General features: G+C 33.7%; 1 protein-coding gene across 1 annotated transcript in view; it reads left to right on the plus strand.

The window, feature by feature from the left end:
* Window positions 1-9668, plus strand: part of LOC129941512 (uncharacterized) — an 84867-nt gene extending 75199 nt beyond the window's left edge. Inside the window, exons 3-5 of the mRNA XM_056050182.1 lie at window positions 2366-2593; window positions 2668-2766; window positions 2827-9668. Of these exons, the coding sequence (XP_055906157.1) occupies window positions 2366-2593; window positions 2668-2766; window positions 2827-3039 (540 nt within the window). The 3' untranslated portion in view covers window positions 3040-9668. The remainder of the gene's footprint in view (window positions 1-2365; window positions 2594-2667; window positions 2767-2826) is intronic.
* Window positions 9669-23759: the final 14091 nt, after the last annotated feature.

A 23759-nucleotide genomic window follows, 5' to 3' on the forward strand; every position in this document is an offset into this window, starting at 1 on the left:
TAAAGATAAACACTTGTAACTCCGCTGTGCCAAATAGTATCCCTGCTATTCTTTTGAAAAGGTGTTTTTCGACGACGCTTGCAAATCTACTGCAAAAGCTTTTTCTGGACTTAATGGTATTCCCGCAGAATTTTAAAAATCAGACCCTGAGGCAGCTTCCCGTATTTTGCTTGGACTCGTGCAGGATGACTAGGAGTGTGAAACTTAACCAAGGGACTGGAAGGGCGGAGTTATTGTAAAGTTACCAAAGAAAGGAAACCTCAAAAACTGTAAAAATTGAGCGAAATCACAGTTCTGTCCGTTTTTCTGAAGTTATCGAGTCTACCCTGAATAGGCACCAAGCGGGGTTTTGCAGTGGCCGATCGTGCGTCGGCCACATCAACACCTTGCGAATCATACTCGAACAATCATCTGAGCACCAATCGCCGCTGTATCTAATGTTTGTAGATTTTGAGAAGGCGTTTGATCGGGTCAATCGTGAATGCATCTTGAGATCGTTTATTGAGCGAAGAATCCCTGAGAAAATTGTCGCTGTTATTAAAGAATCGTACAGTTTTTTGTGTTGCACAATGGACAATGGCGTCAAGAAGTGAGACAAGGAGATGTCTTTTCACAAATTCTGTTTTTGCTGTCGATTGACGATGTGAAGACACGGTGGGTACAAATGAAAGCTACGGTATCTAATGGAGTATGTTTGACAAGCTTAGCCACATAGATTATGCTGACGATATATGTCTCCTGGCAAACAAAACGGCAGGCTTAAAGCAGTTTTGTCATTCACTGCAATTAAAAGGAGAGGTGGCTGGCTTAAGGATTAACACAATTAAGACCAAAGTAATGACCACGGGCCAAAGCACACAAGTTTTTCTAAGGCAGAGGGGGAAGTTTTATAGCTCTTCATGGCGGAACGGACCTGGATGTTAGTAGAATAAAAAAAGGTGAATCCTCCTTCCCGTCTTATTATCGACATGGAAACGCTGATTAATTATCAGCTTAAGATAATGACCGACAGAAGAAATAGGCCCACTGGTGATCTCATGGTTCATCTCACCCAACAAAGGAACCAATCTCTACATCGTTTTAAAGAAAGTAAAATTATTGGACTTGATATTTCAAAAGCATTTGATAGGGCTTGAAATCCCGCTTTTGGTTTATATAAATTAACATTCAATACAAGATGTATTGAATGGGTTCAAATATGAAAACCACAAAATTAATGTGGGTGTGCCACAAGGGTTAGTCTTTTTTGTACAACACTCTTCCTTTTTTTTACTAATGATTTTCTTAGCTTTTCATATTTGTTTTGAGAATCACATTCCTTTTCCTCGATGTGGAACTTCAACGACAAAATATGCTAAGTTCATTCAATGTTAACCGAGTCGAATTTAATGCTTCGAAAAACCACTGCAGTCTTGTATCATTGAAGCAAGACACAACCAACTTGCCATTATTAATGAATGGCACTTGCATCATCTGCTCTTCTCGATATCCTCGTTATGTGCATTACTAATCACGTCTTGTGGTACGATCATATACGTCACTAAAAATACCCCAAGATGTTGTGTTTTCTGAGACGATGCAAGATGTCCCTATTTCTGATTTGGCTTCAATTTACATAATCTACTTACTTCCAAAACTCCCATCTCTGTGCTGGTATTTCAGAAACTTACTTTAACCTCTTTGACTTAGAATTCAACAAAAAACTTTTAAAATTATTGGAAAAAATAACATGATAAGCTCAAGCCACTTGAACATCGTCGTAAAGTTCCATTAATCAGTTCAAGGGTAATACTCCTGCTTGCGCTTGTGCGAATACCCATTGGTCTATCCTTGAACTCCACCGTATTATAAAATTCAAAGATTCGTTTTTTAACCGTACTACGCGAATGTGAATGTGAAATTCATCAAACAACCGCAAAAGGGACCAATCAGTTAGGTTCAGAATTTCTCTTTCACTCGAAATGAAATCAAAAATAGCTGGCAAAATTCAACGCGTCAGAATTTTCATCTTTAAAGCCTGATAAAAGCTCTTATCTAATGATTTGAAGAAGTTTTAAAATCCTTCGAAATGTGGGACATTGAATACAATTCTCCTTGTTTTTAAAGTTTAGTTTCTAGCTCTGTCCCTGATATAAATTTGGCTTTTCATAAATTTTTAAATACCTTTGGGTTGGTCTTCTGTTTTCAATCTTATCCAGATAGACATTTTGCCTAAAAGTCTAACATTTAAATGTACTGAGCAATTCAATAACCAATATCGTATGGTGTTATTTTTAAGTCAATTGGACCGTTTTTAAATAATTCGTTTGACTGTAGAATGCAGTCATTATATAACTTGCGTAACATATTCTTTTCTATTTTACAGTACATTCGTGGAGGTGGACATTGCATTTATAGCTATATGTTTATGATGGAATTCTCTACACCCTTTGTCTCATTGCGCAGCATTCTTAGTACATTAGGAATGAAGAATTCACGAGCATACATTGCCAATGGCCTAGTTATGCTTGGATCATTTTTCCTATGCCGTATCGTTATGTGGCCATATGTATTTTACAAGTACAGCGAAGTGATTAATAGTACATTCATTGATGTAAGTAAATATAACCCTAATGAAAATGTTTTAATTTCATATATGCTCGATATTTATTTTAATTTTATTTACAGTCCATTGCAACATTACCCCGTGGGTGCATCATCAGTGTGTTAATTCTTTTCCTTCCACAAGTCTATTGGTTTTTCCTAATGTTGAAAGGAGCATTAAAGGTAAACAATGTTGTTTAATAATAATCTAATTTTATTTGCATATTTCATTTTTGCTTACAGGTCTTTTTACCTTCGAAAAGCAAATCTTTTCCCATAACCAAGCATAAAGAATCTAAGAACAATAATCTTTCACCAATGACAGAAGATTCTCAACAATTTTTGTCACCACCAATTTTGAAAAATGGTAATCTTTCGAAACTAAACACTACCACCACCTCCACCAAATCTACCACCGGGATTGACCTTACATCAACCACAAATGGTAAAAATTAGTGATTGTCCTCTGTCCCATGGCAATCGTCGTTAAATAATTGTTTAGTATTTTTTTTTATTTTCTTGTTCTAAAATCTTAATTTAATTATTTAAATCTTGTTTTTGCTTAGTTTTATACATAAAATAATTAAAATGAAAAAAAAAAAACACAAATGAAATTAAATTATCTCATGAAAACATGATGTAAGCATAAAAGTAATAATAAAAAATTAAAATATTTAAAAAAAGACAACTATGTTATATTGATTGTAATAATTTAATATAATTGTATTTATAATTTGCATTAAACAAACAAATTTTGAGGGTTATGATAGAAAGTTGATCAAAGTAGATTTTACACATTAGATTATAGACGAACAAATTAACCATCATTTGCATTTGATACGTTAGCACTTGCACCAATGAATATCTCAAAAAAATCCAAGTAGTCATTCAAACAACAATTTTTTAATTTATTTTTTGTTGAAATTAGGAATCCAGATTCGGAGAACAATTCCACATTTTTTTTGCAACCTTTAGGACTTACTTGAGCCAAGAAGAGACCGAAAGGTCTTAACAAGTAAAGGCAAAGTTTGTTTATAACACAACATAGTTTATAAATTTTAACTGGTAGCCCCCGACTTCATGTTAAGTTCGTAGGGCTGAATTGAAGGTCGGTTCTCTATGACGATTTTTTAAATTTTACAGGAGTTTGTTTGTCATTAAAAATATTCTTCACAAAAGCAGTTCCCTTTAGTCCTAAACATCTGGGTTCTTTCTATTTCTGCCTAAAAACATGCATACAAGTTTAAAGATAGATATACATCAGGAGGCTCTACTTCTCAGCAGTCTCTTTCCGGAAAGTTATATGTCCAAGTTTTTTCGTAAAGTGTTGCAGTGTTTCCAACTTTTTTTATATCCCGCCAAAGAGAATATGATCATCCTTAAAATTTTAATTTGAAGATTCAAATATCTAGGTTATTCCCCACTGGTTGGAAATTGTTTCTCTAGATTAATTCAGTGTACGTTCTTTTAGGTTATAAAACTAAAAATTCATTTCAAAAATGTTCCAGCTATTTTCACCGTGAATCTCTTTTTATATAAGAAATTGGCTTAGTATTGAATAAAGTAGAAAAATTTAAACACAAGAACAATGTAAAGAAGACATAAATTTATAAAGTCTTAAATTTTCTATTAAGACTAATCAAATATGAAACCGAAAAGAGCATTATGAGTTCCTAAAATTGAACTAAAAACTGTGTGAATAAAATATGAATATCTTGATTTTGTGACGCTATCATTTAAGTTGATTTTGTGTATACTTTCTATTCTACCCTTAAAATTTCCACTAATAAGCTTTCATTTAACAATTCGCAAATACAAATAAAAATACATATTTGAATAAAATAAAAATGCCTACAAATACCTGAAAATGATAAAATAAAAAATGAAGAAAAACAGTTTATATATTTTATGCACAAATCCAAAAACTACACTTGACAAAAATAATAATAAATATGATTTAAATAATGATAAATATTAGAAACATGGTAAATAACGAGCTTAATGTTGCTTCGAAAACAATCACATTTACATAAGCATACTTTTTGTAAGAAAAGACAATTGAAATTTTATAGTTGAATATACACTAAAAAGATTGTTTAATTTTATGTTTAAAATTAGCAACTCAATTTATTCGGCAGCGTAGCATTAATTTTACACTTAAAATAAATAAATAGTTATGCAATATGCATAATGCTTTGACCTTTAAACTTGGGCACTGAAAACCTTGAATGTACATATTTAAAATTCGCATAAGTTTAAGTTTCACCAATGATACATGTAATTTAAAACAGCCACGGGTATTTAATTAAAGTAAATTAATTAATTGATAAAATTACACATTAAACAATATAAAGGAAACAAAATAGGGAGTCGAGTGCCATAAAAATGGAAGGGTCGATTTTAAAAATGATTGAAACAAGTTGCTTATGAGATATCAATAAAGTTTTATCTTTTTGTTTGGGAGCCCATCCATAGAATTATATGTAAAATTTAACATTGTTTGAATGGCAACCGTGGTTTCGCTCTGTGGCACCCGTTCTTAAGTCCAGTTTTTGATGGCTATAGCGAATAAATGAGGTTGAATTTGACTATGTTGTATTTGAGGGCCGCAGAGGTTTGCGGCTTATTTGCATAGACCTGGACCTTAAGAAACCCCCACATTTAAAAGTCTGAAGAGGTCAAATGACATGATCTTGGTGGCCAATTCAATTCGCCTTGCCACGGGATATCCATGCCATGAAAACGCTCAATCAGAATATCGATTGTGTCTTGAGCTGTGTGGACGGGAATCTGTCTTTTTAAAACAATATGTTCTCGTTGTTCATATCATCTAATTGAGGCCACAAGAAGGGTTCTTTATCAATGTGAAAAAACAATACAAAATACAAGTCGTGATAAACTTGTAGCTTGCCTGAACGATGTATTGTAGATAATAATATACATTACATTACATTACATTACACACTACTCAGCACATAAATGTACAGAGTAGAGTACACAACACCTTGAGCGACTAGACTATGTTAGGTGATGACAACACATAACAGAAGTACAGAAGAAAAAGAACAACAGACAGAAAGAACACATGACAAAAGCACACGGTAGGTTTCGAGACGGTCCTCCATCTGTCTACTAACCACGCTTACTGATGCTTGATTTCGATGATCGATGGGAACCGAAGCTTTATCAGTGACTAGGCCGTTGCTAGATAATAATGTTTTTAGTAGTCTTTGTACAATAAACTGAAGGTAGGGGTTAGTTAAGTAAAGTTTTATGACACTTGAAATAGTAAGTAGTTGCATTGGTCAAAATGTACTTTCAAAGAATTCAGTTGACTGCAAATGAAGTCTTTTGTGTTGCCTGAACCTCCATTAAAAGATAATATTTTTACAGAATGTAAAAGAAGCAATGTAGCCGCCACGAGCTGCTGAGATCAACTCTTCCCTATTGGAACATCCTTTAAAAGATCGTCATGTTACTCTCCATTAACAAATACAATTTATAAACCTCCCTTAACTAGATTCATTTATTTTGTCGCTCCTTTGTTAAATGTTGGAAAAATTATTCACACTCTATACACGCTCTCAAAAAGGTCTCCAATTCAATTAAATATTCTTGGGTGTTGCCAATACAAGTTGTTTTGGACGGATTCAAGTCTGAAACTCATAAAATAAATGCTGGGTGCCCTAGGGGCTCCATTTTGACTCCGACCCTCTTCCTCATTTTTATAAATGATCTCCTGTCTACTACTTCTAATCCAATACATTATTTCGCTGACGATAGCATTCTTAGCTTTTCGTATTCGTCTCAGACTCACAACCCTCCTCTTCGGATATGGAACTGTAGAGGCAAAATATGATAAGCTCATTAAATTCCGACCGTGTTGAATTTAATGCTTCGAAAACGCAATGCTGTGTTGTAATGTTAAAGCGAGATAAACGCTCTTTGCCACTATCTATGAGTGGCACTTGAATCAACGAAACGGAAAATCTTGACATCCTCGGGATGCACCTTTTGTGGAGCGGTCACATACGCGATGTTGTCAAAAATGCCACACAAGATGTCTAGGTTTTTTGAGACGTTGCAAGAAATTTGTCTCTCCATCTGATCTGGCTAGAATCTACAGAACCTATATACGTCCGAGACTTCAATATAACTCTCATGACAGGGCTGATTTTACATTAACTTATTTAAGCCTCTTGGACACTATTCAAAGAAGAGAAGATTGAATGATTGGTGACAATAACATCATAAACAAGATTACGTCACTCAACCGTCGTCGTTAAGTTTCTGTCTTACCTTTTTTTAACGTTATTTTCATGGACTTTGCTCTAGTGAAATAGCCAGTTGCATTCAACCCCTTAAACAATTTAACCGTAATACCTCCGCTTCTAGGAATGCCCATCAGTTTACCCTTGAGCCCAAATTCAGCCGTACTATAAAGTATATGGATTTATTTTTTAGCCGTACTACGCGAATGTGGAATGCCACGCTCTATCTTTCCCTGTCATTGCAATGTTCAGGAATTCAAAATCAATGTAAACCGACACCTGCTTTCCAACCATTGCCTCTTTTCCTAATGCTCACACTGTGTCTTTGGCATATTAAAGATATACAAAATACTTTTAGTGTTCGCTAATTAAAAAAAAAAACTGATTTTTAAAAACGATGTCTTAACATCAGTTTAACAACCCAGATAAAACTTTGTAAATGGTTCAAAGAGAGCTGAAACTTGTGGGATTTTATGGGGTTAAATTCTCAATCTTGGGCATAATGCCTAAAAAATAGGCGCCTGAGCTTAGCACCTTCAACAGTTCCATTCCAACCCACCAAACCAAACCCAAAGGTTTGATTGTGGTTTTCGAGTAAATCCCATCAAAGAACATTTCTGGAATTCCATGATTCTCTATTTTCTTACACAATCTGCCGAATAATTTGAGCTAGTTTTTATTTAAAATTTATTTTTATGGAAACAAATTGGAAAGATAAGGAGTATATGTATTTTAAAATAAAATAAAATAAAACTTTGTGAAACAAAAAAAAACATAAATTCACTCATAACAACTTAAACTATGTATATGTATGTAATTGTTGCTGTGATAATATTTCACCATGATCTACTGCATTCTTATAAATAATTACATAAGTTCTGCTAAGCGTAACAAATTAAATACAAAACAAAAAATAGTTATCATACAAAATACAATAAAACAAAACATAAAACAAAATGCTTAATGAAACATTTGTGGGAATAATTTTATATTAATTATCCAAAAAGAAAAAGAATATAAACAATTTTGTTCTTAAAATAAAAACGAAACGACTGCTTCTTTCTATACAAAAATTGTACACAAATTTACTTAAAATTTTTGTCTCCAACATTTTTATATTTTTTCATTTATATTTTATATATTTGAAAAAAAGAAAAGAAAACAAAAAAACAAGAATCTAATCCTAACGAAATGCTTTTTGTTGTTAAAATAAAGACTTAAACAAATTTGTAGGTAATTTTTACCTTAAAAGAACTAAATATATAAATACGAGTAAAATTATATGCTGAGTGTTAAGTGTTATTAATTAATAATAATTACAGAGTAAAAACAAAAGAACAAAACAAACTGTTTGATATAAAAGTCTTTAACTTTATTCCAATGTTTCAAATAATATATAGAAGTATAATAAAATGTTATTGTTTGTTGTCAGTGTATTCAATTAAAAAATGATACATTCATATAATAAAATGTATATTTAAATTGAAAAGAGTAAAGATAGAGTCTCAGAATTTGTAGAATACAATGTAACGATAAGGCAGCACCATGGCTGATAAAAGTCTCTTACCTTTGGTAACTGTTATTATGTTCAAAACCTTACGAATTCATGAAAAAGCAATAGATTATATTTTGAAAACGATTCAAGTCTTTCTTCAAAAACTAGTTTAAGCCCTGGCCGACAAGATTTACTTACTGGTAATGAAATAACACGTTTCTAATAGGTTTTCATAGCCCTAAGTTAAAAATCGACTTTTTCAGTTATCAGGTTTGTGAGATAGTGTTTTTTTAACCATCTTTTTAAAACCTATGAAAGTATATTCAATTCAAGGTTTACTAAAAAACTTCATATAGAGTCAAATAAATTCTCATAACTAATGAGAACTTTCAGAAACTAATTAAGATACTAAGATTTAAATTGTATCTAGAAGAAAAAGATTTGTAACTTGCAAAATCATCATACAATTAATTTTTAAGAGATATTTTGAGTTTCAACTTAGCCTTATAAATCACTTTTTTGATTTTTTTTTCAAAAGACTAGATTCTAATTTAGGACTTGTCCTTTAAAATGTATTTTTTGTTTGTTCTCTCGAAAAAAAAACTTAATTTTATTTTATGTCGACCAGTGTAATTATTCCAGTAATATTTCGAACTAGAAAAACTCCAATTTTTGCCAGGTATTGGAGATGTAGCCAGGGACTTTCAAAATACACGTCTGATAGTTATATGGAATGTAAATTAGAGCAAAACCTTGAAAACGGTCATTGAGTGGAAAAATGTCTAGAGATCTTAGTTTTGTCTCGGATCTTAGATACGTGTAGAATAGATGAAGTTCTGCACTCATGAAATCCCTGAGATTTTAATAATATGAACATAATACGGATTTTAAAGTATTTGGTCAGAACCATCAATCATTTTCTAGATTTGTGCTTAACGTAATGTTTATATAGAAAAATGTTAAAACATATTGGAAGCAGGACCCTCGCAGAAGGCAGCTTGACAATTTTATTGTTTGAAAATTGTTCCCGTATGAGATTTAGTAAATAGAAAATGTTAACAAAAAGAAAAAAATAAACTAATTAAGTCTATCCAAAAATAAAATAATTAAACATGTTAAACAAATTGAACAAATTATTATGAATAAATGTGTATGAGTGAACTATACTCAATAATTATTGTAAAGTATTTAAATTGAACACATACTTTATAATGTTAAATAAAAATAAAAATGAAAACAAAATAAATAGATTATTGTGCGAATAAGAATGTTTGTGTGTGGCGTTGTTTGGAAAATAAAATACATAATATTAATTATTATTGCAAGTTAGTTTTGTTTTTAATGTTTTTATTTAATAATTAATACTAGGTCCGACATTCGAAGTGTAAGCTATTCAAAAGTTTAGAAAATGATTTTCATTTATTTTATTGGAATGAATTTGTGTCATTTCGCCTATGCCACTGACTGGTTACACTTCGAGTGCCGGACCTTGTAACAACTTTTCATAAATAAAAGCAAAGATTAAATCAGTTAAACATTTATTTCGTGGTGAGTACAAAACCGGCCTAAGGGAAGCCTAGGTGGAATGTGTTGAAGATGTTGGATGGTATTTTAATGTTATGAGATGGGCCACACGATGTTTCATAACGACGAAATCGATACTATTTATTAATAATATTTGAAAAAGTAACTAAACTTGAATTGGCTCCATGTTTTTGTTCTATAAACCATTGAGGGTTATGCAAGATTAGGAAAAACATATCACCCGGATCTCTATGGATGCATTGTGCTACCCAGGAAAGGAATAATATTGGTTAAGGTATGGGAAGGTTGATGAGAATTTGGGCAAGGGTTCCTCCGGAAACCATCTTGATTTGTGGGAACATTTTAAAATGTCCTTTGGTGGCAAAGATGGAATGTCACATACGTGATGGAAAAAATAATAGAAACATGTGTCGTCATCTTTTTCGATACACAAAATTTTTTTAGCAATTAAGTCTTTTCGCATAAGTCTTTCTATATTTTAATCGTACCTAATAATGCTCTCAAATGGCAAAATTGTTTTGGGGAACAACTTTTTGTTTTCACTTGATGGAAAAAATAATAGAAACAAGCTATTTTAACTGTTATTCTTACTTAAAACGGTCAGTTTTTAATTCATGCAAATAGGATTTTTTAGTTTGTTTATTAGTTTGTCAGATATTTTATTTTCGATACTAACTAAATTTTTTAAAAGTCTTCTACAATATTAATAAGTATCGGTAGTGAATTACATTGCACTCATTTTGAACGCGAAGTGATGAAAAAATTAGGACAAGCTGGTGAAGTGATGGTTGAAATTGCAAAAACCTTTAACTGTTCGAAGAAAAGAGTGTTTGAAACCATAAATTCACGCCTAAAGAAGGAACAAGAGATAAACTTCTTGGCGTTTCAATACACTATTGGTAAGAATATGTATGAAGAAACCATTTCTTTCTTTAAGACAACTCAAAAATGGACTAGTGATAGCTAGAACAATAAGAAACCAACTTATAGAGACAAGTCTTTCTGGTAGAAGTCCACGAAAAGTGCCATTTTTTAACCAAGAAAACCATATATAAAGACTTCCCTTTGCAAACAAATACTAACACCGTTCTTATAGGAATAACATTGTGTGGTCGGATGAACCGAAGATCAATTTGTTTACTTCCGATGGAAAAATGTATGTGAGAAAGCCAAAAGACAAGACTTTTTAACTCAAAATACACAAAGAAAGACAGTGAAGTACGGTGGTGGGAACATAATGATTTGAGGATCAAGGATAAGATGTGCGATGTGGATTATGTCCACATCTTAAATTCAGTTATGCTAACATTACCTGAAGAGGAGGTGCCAATCAAATGGGAGTTTATGCAGGATTATGACCCGAAGCACCCTTCAAAATTGGCTAAACTATACTTACAACAAAACAAAATAAATGTTATGGAATGGCCATCACAAGCTCCGACCTAAGCCCAATTAAACACTTAGGGTTAGGGGTATCTTAAAGCGAAGGATCGTAGGTTGTAAAACCAAAAAGAAATACAAGTTTTGGTCGAAAATTCAAAGGGAATGGTACTCTATACCTTTAGAGACATGTGCCGAATTGGTGAATTCGATGGGGCGAACAGGGGAGGAAGTAATTAATAATAAGAGTGCAACTCTTTAACTTTATTTCTATTATTTTTTCCAGGATGAACAAACATAATAATCACAAATCTACTTTTTACCATTATTTCCATTATTATATTTAAAACAAAAATTGTTTCGTTTAAGCAATATATTATTAAAAATCTATCTGTGAAGTTTTTATTTCCATACTCTTCACAAATACATTTTTATGTGTTAAAAAGAATAAACACGAAGCTCGTTTCTATTATTTTTTCCATCACTGTACATATTTAAGTCTTCGGAAAAGTGTGTTTTTTTTTTTAAATATTGTCATCCTTCTTTTGGCTGGCCTTGGGCATTCGCAGAGAAAAGGGAAGGTATCATCTTCCTTATGTGTATTTGAAAAATTAGGTTTTTCCTAATGGTATCATCTTCCGCCTGCTCACGATCAGATCCTCTACATACATACATCGGACACCCATTCTATTTATGTGGGTACCTAATGAGTTATGACCTGATGGCATGCATATTAATAAGGACAATTGAGGTCTGCCTAGTTATAAAAAGTATTTTGGTTAACCTTCGAAAATATTCGGCCATAGAATAGAACCGAGGACTATTATGAAGTTACAATAACTAGATGTAGTTTGGAAGAATTCCGATCTCATTTCCGAATGATGTAAGATTTTGAGTTGGTTTGTTCACAGTAGATAAAGCTTTAGCTTAATGGTGAAACCAACTTTTGTTGCATGATATATCCGTTTGGTTATCTAACGCTTCTTCAAAAACCATTCAAGGGGCACCATCAACTAGAATATCCAATTAAATGTGAACAAACTTGTCTTGATATCTATAATGAATTGCTTCTTAACAATTTCAAAATATTACGATCTCTTGCACAAAGTGCACCAAAATAAAAGAACTTTTAACTTAGAGAAAAAAACTGTTGTTTTTTGTTTGGATCTTGAGTAAGTTCTGTTGCTGTTCTGTCAGATACCTTCATACCCCAGAAATTCTTGGATACCTTTCTTGACGTCTCAGCTGTTTTTGATCAGCTGTTATTTTAAAACGTAAAACACTAACAAAAAGGTATCCGGATACCCTATCTGTCTGAGATTGAACGCAGCCATTGGCTCATGTAAACGAAGCTCCCTTCAATATTGTCCAAATGGTTTTACATTTATGACAGTTGCGGATATATGTACATAGCTTTGACTGCTGGTTATAGTAATATCAATAATTTTTGGAAGGAAGACCTTTAGCGGCTTTAAATAATTCGGCTTGGAAGATATTGCATCAATAGCCTGGAAGCTTTATTGATTTTTATAGGGGAGGAATATATGAAAAGTTACCGGACCTTACCCCCGCCTCCGTTTTGCAACTATCTTTAAATTATTTTTTTTTTTATAAAAATAAAACTACAGATTTATAGATTTTTTTTCTATAATATTTAAAAATATTGTGTGTAACCTAATATTTATAAAAGTTCTGCAGTGCGTCTAATAATATGGCCAGGGACTGTAATTTGAAGTAAAATTATTAAATTAATATTACTTTATATCGCTTTGGTACTTTTTTGGCCAAAAAAGCAAACTTTATAAAGTTTTAAAAAAATCGCGTCCAAGAACTATGCTACTAGTCTGCTTATCAGACCCATCACGAATTTTATCTTAATCGGAAACTTTTATGAATTCCGAAAAATGGTATCCCGAAATCCGTTCGTAATGCAAAATTGTATGAAATTTTCACTACGAACGGAACCAATGCTTCTTGTAGTAACTTATTCACAATCAATTCAATATTTATATAAAAAAAACGAATTTCCGAATGATGGTTTCAGAAGTTTTATATCAGTAGATAGTACGGCAGTAGTTTAAATTATATTATCTGTAAGATCAAACATTATCGGTCTAGATGAAAAACCTTTACAAGATCAGATAACTATCCCTTGATTCGCTGAACCTTTTTACAACTAAACAGTCTGGTTTTGAAAAAGAAGACAAAGTTGCATAACAGCACTGCTAATAGTTCCAGAAGACATTCGTCAGACCTTTGAGAAAGAAATTTTAATTCTTCAAATACTTTTGTTAAACTTTTTCAAATTTGACAAATTTTCTTCTAGCTTCACGTGTACCACAGGGTATAATACTCTGTCCGCTTTTATTTTGTTTGTTTGTTAATAATTTGCCGTTTCTAGTCCAGATACTGTTCTATACACCAAATTGAATTTTTCTCATATCATGTTTGATACATTTTGGAATTCGGATTTCCCTGTACAAATTGATATGGAAATATTCATCCGTCCATTATTCTGTATTAGAGTTTTGTTCCTGTATCAAAAATGATACATGGACGTACATTATGCATCAATATAAGTGGCACGAAAAAAAAAAATCTTTTGCATGAAATACATGACACATGGGTTAGGTTAGGTTAAAGTGGCTATCCAAGATGCAAACGGGCACACTTAGGCCAGTTTAATAGCCCATTGTGATACCACATGAATCATGAGGCTTCCTCCTTAGGTCAATGGAACCAGTTTAAGTACGTAACGAAACGTGAGAGCCTGATTATGCTGATATGATTTAGATCGTTAAAGAAGAATTCTCCTAGGAAATTCTTGCGTTTTTAAGCCAGATCAGGTCATGTACAGATAAGATGAAGAATTGTTTCAAAAGTCATTTGAGAATACGCCTAGTCGCGTGGCGTGCTTTCCTATTAGACAGTGTCCGATTATGACACCTATTATCGAGCTTATATGCGATCTGCTTAGAGATAGGAAGCGCCTTCAACGTTTTAAATCTAGTATTGGCCAAATGTTTTTGGTGACCTGACACTTGGTGATGTTGTTCCACCTGGTGTTTGCCTTCTTCATAGCGCCCTGCATTAGCAATAGTTTACAAGTAGCTATTGGTATTCCAGCATTTGTTACCTGGAATGTCTCTATGGCCCGGCATCCAGCAAAGGTGTTATGCCATCTCCATTAAAGATGATCGACAGTTATGAACTGTTATAGAGTTTGTAGAGACAGAGTCCAGAGATTTGATAGCGACCTGGCTATCTGAGAAAATAGGGATATCAGATGTTGATATCACGTTTTCCTTAAGCCAGGACAAGACATCCTTTATCGCCAAAATGTCCGCCTGTAACACGCTACAATGTTTGGAAAGACGGAATAAGAGACTTAATTTCAGTCGTTCAGAGAACACACCTCGACCAACCCCTTCTTTTGTTTTTGAACCATCTGTATAAAAATGGATCGACCCATCTTCCAGGAATGTCTGGGAGGTATAGAATCTGGAAGTTTCTGACGAATTGCAGGGGATAGTGTAGTCTGTGTGCTTTGGAATTGATTCTAAATACCTGAGAATTACGGAGCGGCCAATGTTGTTGTTAGTCATCTTCGACGAAGCTTTAAGGCGAATAGCAGAACTTGCAGCTATTTGTTTGCTAAATATGTCAAGAGGTGTTAGGTAGAGTAAGGTGTCCAGTGCCGCAGATGGGGTCGTGCGATGCGATCCGCTTATACATACATAGGTACGCTGAACTTTGGACTTTATTTAATTTATCTCGGTTTATAGCTTTCTATAAAGCAGTCTGGTTACCGATGTGTACAGCCAAAGCGTGATTCTGGGTTGTAGGTCTTATTTATTACGAATAGTTTTTTTGCAAGAAAAGAGAGCTACAGTAGCTTTTTTGACTCTTTCCTATACGTTGCGGTTCCAAATTAGTTATTCATTTAAAATTAGACCCAGGTGTTTAGCCTCGTCTGAGAATTTAAATTGGATTCCTTAAATATAGGGAGGGTTGACAAATGGAATTTTGTATCTCCTCGAAAATATGACTAAATCGGTTTTGCGTTGGTTAACATCCAGTCCACACCGATCAGTCCAACGTATATAAGTCTGTCTAAGGCATTTTGTAAGAGTTCTTTTAAGGTGTTAAGATGCTTTTCTGAAACTGCTATAGCACGTCGTCCGCATAAGCTATCGCTCTGAAGCCCTCCGCATCCATACTAGTTAGGATTTCATTTACCACTAGGTTCCAGAGGAGTGTGGAAAGAACACCACCTTGCGGTGTCCCTCTACTTACGAATTGTCTGCCAGAAGAGTTGACCAGCTTTGAGTTAATTCTTCTGCTAGTCAGCATTAAATGAATTCATTACATGAATTTGTCTAGGAGCCGTCTATATTTTTCAAGCAGCTTGGCATCTCTTGACTAGTTGAAAAAATTTTCCGTAACCTAGAGGCTTCCGAAGTTTCTTTTATCGTGCCACAGGAGGATCGCCAAAAAGATCGCTTAGATTTCCTTAGTGCCTTTTTGTAAATTCTAAGGGATTCTTTGTAAGAATCCCAGTGAGAAGCTAGTCTTGCGGCTTTGGCTCGGTTGAGGAGTTTTCTGCATTCTTTCCTGAGCGAGTTAAGCTCTGAGGCCCACCATTGTGGTTTCCTCTTTCATCTTATGTGTATAAGTGGACAAGCAATTTCTAGCTATCTGTTCATAGCTGAGGTGAGGTCATTGACTTTGCTGTCAAGTTCATTAGCGTTAGAGGAAGGAATAGATAGTCCAGGTTTTAGTAAACTTTGTAATAAGTTCTTGTATGAAGTCCAGTCAGTTTTCCGATAATTTCGAAATGGCACGTGGGACGTATTGCTGATTTCTTGAAATAATAATGGACTTATGTGTTGTTTCAAGTCAACTTGTATGGGGATAGTTAAGTTTAAGTTATCCTTTGCTGGTCGAAAACATTTTTCGTTGATCTCAAGAAAAAAAACTAAAAAAATGTTATATGGAAAAAAATTAATACTGTCTCGAAGTCGAAGCTGCTAAAATAGACATTTTTAACAGCACGTTAACTTTTAATAATCACATTCGTTATGCTGTGAGTTAAACGTATGTCATTCCCCCAACCCCCAACATTAAACATATCAACAAATATTAAATATTCAAGCAAATGAAAACATAATTTCGTGCTCAATATAGTCTTATCCTTTAGCATTTCTAACTTGTCTAAATTTGTTCTTAAAACGAACTTCGCAAATTATATTAAGTTTCGTGCTCTTTTTATGCTTTTTAATGTTATCTTCATCTATTACCCCCAGTGCCTTGGAGATTTGTTGAGTACGGTATTTCTTCACTCAGAACTCGAATTGTAATTCAACCACTCTATGTATTACTATTATTATTCGTTTATTTCATTACAAAAACATTTTTTTTACAATTTTGAATCTAAATATTATATGAACATAGCAAGATTTCCGTCTGCCAGAAAATAACATTTACTTTAATAAAATAATAAAATAAATAGTTGGTAGGTTCAGGGGCGTCGAGAGGAATTCCGGGCCCGGGACGGACAAATCTCGGGCCTCCCCCATATTTTCCATTTTTTTTGTTTAAAGTTCAGGCCTATTGATATGGTACGTTCTAATTTAAATAACGAATATCATAAAATTGGTTGGAATTAATTAATTAAAAATAGAGCAAAGTAAAAGTAAACTATGTATTTAAAAAGGTTTACATTATTATCGCATTGTATTCATTAGATTTAGTTTGCAATCAATGAAATATTTTCTTTTTGCAAACGAGCTTTCCTAGCTTTCTGAGCAGCAACACAACTTATAATTGCATCAAAATTCAATTTCCTTGCCAAAGGTGCTTCGATGCATAGTGGACTAAGTCCGGAAACACGATCTTGTCCGTTTCGAATAATGTTCAAATCAGACATCAAGTTGTCAAGATTTTGAATTTCAACGTTAATAGTCAAGTTCGAAACATAAGGAGGTTATTTACATCTCTTCGAGCTTCATCAGGTAAATTAATATCACTTAAGGCTTCTCATGATGTTCTAAGGTTTTTCAGATGGTTTGCAAATGGTTTTAAATTTTCGGTCCCCTAAAAATAAGTGGGAATAGTGGGCGTATAAATATATACGCTCTTCTCACTGTTTTCAACTTTACAGGCCCCTAGAAAATACCTCCCCCTCGACGGGACTGGGTAGGTTTTATTAGATTTCTTGTTATAAAAAAATATAATTTGTTGTTCTACATTTAATCAAACAGAAAAAAAAGATCTTTTGATAACTACTGATTTTTGCGTTTTAGTTTACGTTTTTATAAACAGAATTTAAAAAAAAATTAAAAAGGTTGAAAAGCTTCTTCGACAATTATTTAAGACATGGCCACAGAACATGACGAGATTTGTCCACCCAACGAATCTGTTCATTACACCAAACATTTGTTCGCTAGAGAGGACACTATGTTGACAATAGGGCCTTCGAATTTCTTGTAGTATCGGACAATAGCTATGAAATGGTAAATATCGTCAAGCTCATTTCTGTTACAATAATTGCAAAGGAGAGGTAGATCTGACTGATGGGGAATATAATTCAAGTTCAATATTTCAACCCTTGCTCTGAAAATTATACCTATAGCTCTCACAGAAAGTCTGTCATTGGAATAATTTGTCGCATTAGTATTTAAAGAATGGCTTAGATTTCTATAAATGTCTCTTGTTGACGATGATGATGCTCTACTTAAATGTTTAAAATATATAGTTTCATCAACTTTTGCGATAACATTCGAAAAGATATATTGTCAGTTATCTAGTATGTTAAACTCAGTCAGTTCAAGAGAAACATTATGAAACCGGGCATGTTGAGTCCATTCCTTAAATAGCGATGCTTCTGTTCGCAAAAGAACCATCATGATAGATGTGTGAAGATTCGAGCTTGATTTACTCATAACTCTTGTTAGAAAATCTGAATGCAATTTCAAATTTGTAATATAATTCGGCGCAATTCCAGACTCAACATGAATTGCATAGGTTAGAGTCGAATTAGGTAACCGAAATAATCTCAAATTCTTCAAAATAGGTGTGACCAAAAACTTGAATACCGTAAGACAAGCAAGTGTTAATGGTTGCTTGGAAAACTCGGTATTTAGATCCTAAGTCTAGGTTTTTGTTTAAGAAGAATGTAGGCCACATTATGTTTAGAGCTACTTTAACATCTTTACTCTTACGCTGAACACTCCTAGATATTTGAATTCCTGTACTATTTCAATAGGTTGGTTTCTTCTCTCAACCTTCTACAACTCCGTGCCTCGAATACCATTATCTTTGTTTTCCCTGAGTTTATTTTAAGGTCCCATATATTGCAGTACGTTTGGGCCCTATTGTTTTGTAGCTAGATCGAAGATGGGTTATCCGCTAGTATAACCAAGTCATCCGCGTAAAGAAGTACTTTTATACGAATATCAGAAATACAAACTCCATCGGGTAAATTATCTGAAATACCATCAATGTAAAGGGCAAACAAGATTGGGCGGAGGATACATCCTTGCGGAACACCTGCAGTAGTTCGAAACCAATTTGAAATCTCGGCCCCATCCCATACTGTAGCATAAGTTTTACATAAAAAATGTTCGTAGATATTTAGAAATTTTCTAGATGTACCAAGTAAGGCTATTTTGTAAATGAGAGCTTGTCGATTGACGGTATCAAATGCAGCTTTTAATTCGATAAATCAAGCGTACATCTTCTTTTTCTTTTCGATAAATTTGTTAGCAACACTCGATAAAGCAAAAACATGGTCAGCCGTTGAATAGCCCTCACGAAAACCAGCTTGAAACATACTTAAACGATTGTGTGATTCTACCCAACTGATAAGTCTTTTGTATAGAATTCTAGCTAATACTTTGCTAATGGAATTTAATATGTAATTCTCTGTAATTCTCAGGTAAGCTAGCATCACCCTTCTTAAATATTGAAAATATAACAGCTTTAATAAAACTCGACGGAATGCAAGCGGAATTGTGCAAGTTGTTATAAAAAGAAGGAAGATATTGCTTGTACTATAAAGATGAGTTTTTTAAGAAATTCAACGGGAATGTCATCAATTCCTGTTGACTTATTGTTTTTCATATTAAAAAGAGCAAGTTCCAGTTCATCAAGGACTATTACAGAATTAACTCTACAGGGTGGGGCGTGGTTACTTCCTTATCTGAAACTCTCGAAACTGAGCGGCTATTAACAGTAGAGCGTTGGCTTATGGCTTGTTCGAAAGCACGTTATCTAAGGGTTTTCGTTATGACTAGTTTAGTGTCAACAATGCAGTGGACAAAGCAAGAGCGTGAGTTCGCCATGGAGGCCTACTTTTCTTTCAATCGTTCGTTCATCGAAATTCAGCGTGCTTTTAGAAACCATTTCAATATCGCACCAGTAGGTCGTGTGCCTGGTCGGAAATCGGTTTGATTGTGGGTGGACACGTTCAGGGATACCGGTAGTGTGCAGAAAGAAACATAATGCACTTTCCAGAACCGGCAGGACGCCAGAAAACATCGAAAGGGTGAGGGTGCCGATTTTGAAATCCCCTAGGCGATCTGCACACAAAATTTCTAGTCACTCAGTGAGAGGAATTCTTCATGAGGAACTTAATTTTTACCCATACAAATTGATAGTGGTGCAACAACTTAATCCACTCGATTATGTTACGCGAAAAATGCATATGAAGTCTTCTTCAAAAAACCTGCCTCAGGACGCCCTTGTTTTCTTTAGTGGGCACATTTAAGGATGTGTGAACAAAGAAAACATTCGAAATTGCAGCCCCACTAACCCGAGAGAACTTCATGAGCAGTCTCTGAATACAGAACTTGCGACTGTTTGGTGTGCAATATCCAGAATCGGCATTATTGGCCCATGGTTCTTTAAAGAGAACAAAAGAGCAATTAAGGTCAATTCTGAAGGTTATGTCAGCATGATTGTGGATTTTTGTCTGCCCAAACTTAAAGAAATTCATGTAGGGGAAGTGTGGTTTAAACAGGATAGCGTCACAGCTCACACGGCAAGAAGGTCAATGAATATTTTGCGTCAACACTTCCTTGAACGGCTCATCTCTCTTAGAGGCGATCTTCAGTGGCCAGCACGATCGCCAGATTTAGCCCCATGTGATTTTTTGCTGTGGGGCTAAAGTGTTTATTATATATATATTATGTACAACCAAAAGAGAACACGGAGTCGAATAGTTTTTAGGTCTTTAATGGTTCGCTTCTTCTTATAGACTACTTAATATAATACATCATTCTTATATCTCCTTATAACTATATTTATATTAAATACATACGCAACACTCCCTTCACCTAAGATATAAAGTCAAATTACATTAATTTTTTTTTTTTTCATTTACTTTTTTTTTGTATTAACTACAAAAGATTAACTGACATAAATTTTATATTGAATGTCATAAGTTTGTTTTGAGTTTAATTCATTTATAATTCATTTCATCAAATAAAACATATCTTACAAAGATAATTAATAATACATGATATTCTATAAGAATTCAATACAATAATTTGAGTAAATTCTTTAAAAATTATATTACATATATATTTTCAAAACAATTTAAGCGGATTCTTTACAAAATTATTCAGTATATTTTCCAAAATTATATTTCTTTTTATACCAATTATCTTGATATCTTAATGGTGGTTTTGAAACTCTTCTAGACTTTTCTCTTTGAGGTAGAATAGGAATAAACTCATCGCCTGAATTACTACTATCTCTTTTCCGTTTCCTCCCTTCCAGCAAGTCTTCGCTTTCAGGGGGTTCAATTTGTTCTGTTTTTATAATTTCATTTTCGTCATTTAATTTTTTTGTAGTATCAAAATGTACAACTTTGCTAACACGTTTTCTTAATTGTTGACCGTGAACCTTACGAAAACCATAGTTATCGATTTTTACAATATAAACCGATTTTGAAATTTGTTTGTGAATTGTACCCGATTTCCATCTAACCGTGTTATTATTTGTTACTCGATACCAAACCCAATCATTGTTTTTAAATAAAACATCTGTTTTTGAAGGAATTGTTACTCTTTCACTGTTTTTAATAATATTTTTCTTTGGAGCTTTATCAAGTGATTTGCTTTGCGAATTCTTTAGAAAGTCTAATTTTGTTCTTGGAGCAAAGCTTAAAACTTTTGAAGATGGCGTTAAATTATCACAAGTTGTTGGTGAATTCCTATAACGAAACAAAAAATTGTCCAACAAAGTTTGGATAGGCCAAGAATTTGTTTTTGAATCCAATAAATACTTTTTTAACGCTGTTTTAACAGTCTGAACAGCACGTTCAGCGCTGCCATTAGATTCAGGATGATATGGTGGTGTCTTTGTCAATCTAATATCGTTTGCTAAACAAAATTCTAAAACTTCTTTTGACCCGAAAGGTGGTCCGTTATCAGAAACAATTTCTTTTGGAAGCCCAAAAGTGGAAAAACAACGTCTGAATGCAGATATAACATCAGAAGCATTCGTTCTGGTCATTAAAATGACCTCCATCCATTTTGAAAATGTATCAAACATAATAAAAAATGTTTTTCTTTGAAAATAAAAGAAATCTATGTGCAACCTTTCAAATGGGAACGAGGTTTGTGGCCAACTAGAAAGACCAATTGGACCACTTTTCTTTTCTAGCTGCTGACAAACCAAACAACTTCGTACAAGACTTTCAATGTCTCGGTCTATGTTCAACCACCATACACTTCCTCTCGCTATACTTTTCATTCTCACTATACCGATGTGTCCTTCATGTAAACAAGTAAGTATTTTTTCTTTAAAACAACCAGGAACTACTATCCTACTACCCATCAATAAACATCCATCAGAATAACATAGTGAAACTCTTTTATTATAAAATTTTTGAAAAATGTTATCATTAAAAGAACTTGGCCAACCTTCTTTAATATATTCAATAATTTTGGATAAATATTTGTCTTTTAACGTTTCTCGAGCAACATCTTCTCTTTTAATGGGAAGTTCTCCCGCGATGTTGAAGAAATTAATAAGATTACTGGAAATGTTTGTTTGCTCTTGTAATGGCAACCTTGAAAGAGCATCAGCATTACCCATTTTTGAACCTTTCCTGTATGATATTTTATAATCATATTGCGATAGGGTCAACGCCCAGCGTTGCAACCTTGCTGCTGTAATCGCATTAGTACTTTTAGTACCGAAAATGACCTCAAGAGGCTTATGGTCACTAAAAATTTTAAATTGCCTTCCGTACAAATATTTATGGAAGCGTTTAACTGCAAATATAACCGCCAGAGCTTCTCGCTCAATTTGCGCGTATCCTTTCTCAGCCTTCGTAAGCGAGCTAGATATAAACATAATCGGACGCTCTTCACCGTCATCTTCAATATGGAACAAAACTGCCCCAACTCCATACGAACTCGCATCACAAACTAAACCTAATTCCTTATCCGGATTGTAATGCGTGAGTAAACTACTTCCTAGAAGCCACTGTTTACTTTCTTGAAAAGTTTTTTCACATTTATCGTCCCATTCAAAACTTGTTTCCTTTCTCAGGAGATTATAAAGGGGTGACAAACGCGCAGATAAATTTGGAATAAACTTATTATAGAAATTTAAGAGACCGATGTAAGCCCTTAGAGACGTTAAGTCTTTAGGCGCAGGTGCATTTAAAATAGCATCCATCTTTTCCTGCTTTGGACTTATACCTTGAGAATTTATTTTGTGACCAAGATACTCAACCGACGACTGAAAAAACTTGCATTTTTCAAGTTTAACCTTCACATTATAGGTCTGGAATCTCTCTAAAACCATGAAAAGTTTCGCTCTACAATTTTCTTTACTATTCCCACCTATAATAATGTCATCAATGTAACATTTCACGTTCTTCAAACCGTGGAGTATGCTATCTGCTGTAGCTTGAAAAGTGGCTGGTGCTGATTTGACACCATAAGGTAATCGCGTGTAACGAAGAAGTCCCCTATCTGTAATAACCGTCATAAATTTTTGTGAATTCTTAGACAAAGCTAATTGTTGGAAAGCACCTGCTAAATCCAAAATGCAAAAACATTCACAATCATAAAAACTTGAAAGAATTTCATCCATTCTTGGGAATGAATAATGATCTGTTTTGACATATTTATTGACTGTTGCTTTACAGTCAATACAGATCCTTATCGATCCATCTTTTTTTTCAACCGGGACAATTGGGGAAGCCCATTCACTGAACTTCACCGGGACTAAAATCTTTTTTTCAATGAGTCTATCTAATTCGCTGTTTACCTTATCACGAAGTCCATAAGGGACAGTATAAGCCTTATGAAAGATTGGAGTTGCTTTCTCCTCAACGATAATCTCGGCCACGTGATTCTTTATAACTGAATCGAAATTATTATCGAAAACAGTTGGAAACTGTTTAATCAGCTCATTTTCAACACTAGTCATGCAAACACTCTTTAAACTAAAATAATCTCTCC

This window comes from Eupeodes corollae, chromosome 1 (genome assembly GCF_945859685.1).
Source record: "Eupeodes corollae chromosome 1, idEupCoro1.1, whole genome shotgun sequence".
Classification (NCBI taxonomy): Eukaryota; Metazoa; Arthropoda; class Insecta; order Diptera; family Syrphidae; genus Eupeodes; species Eupeodes corollae.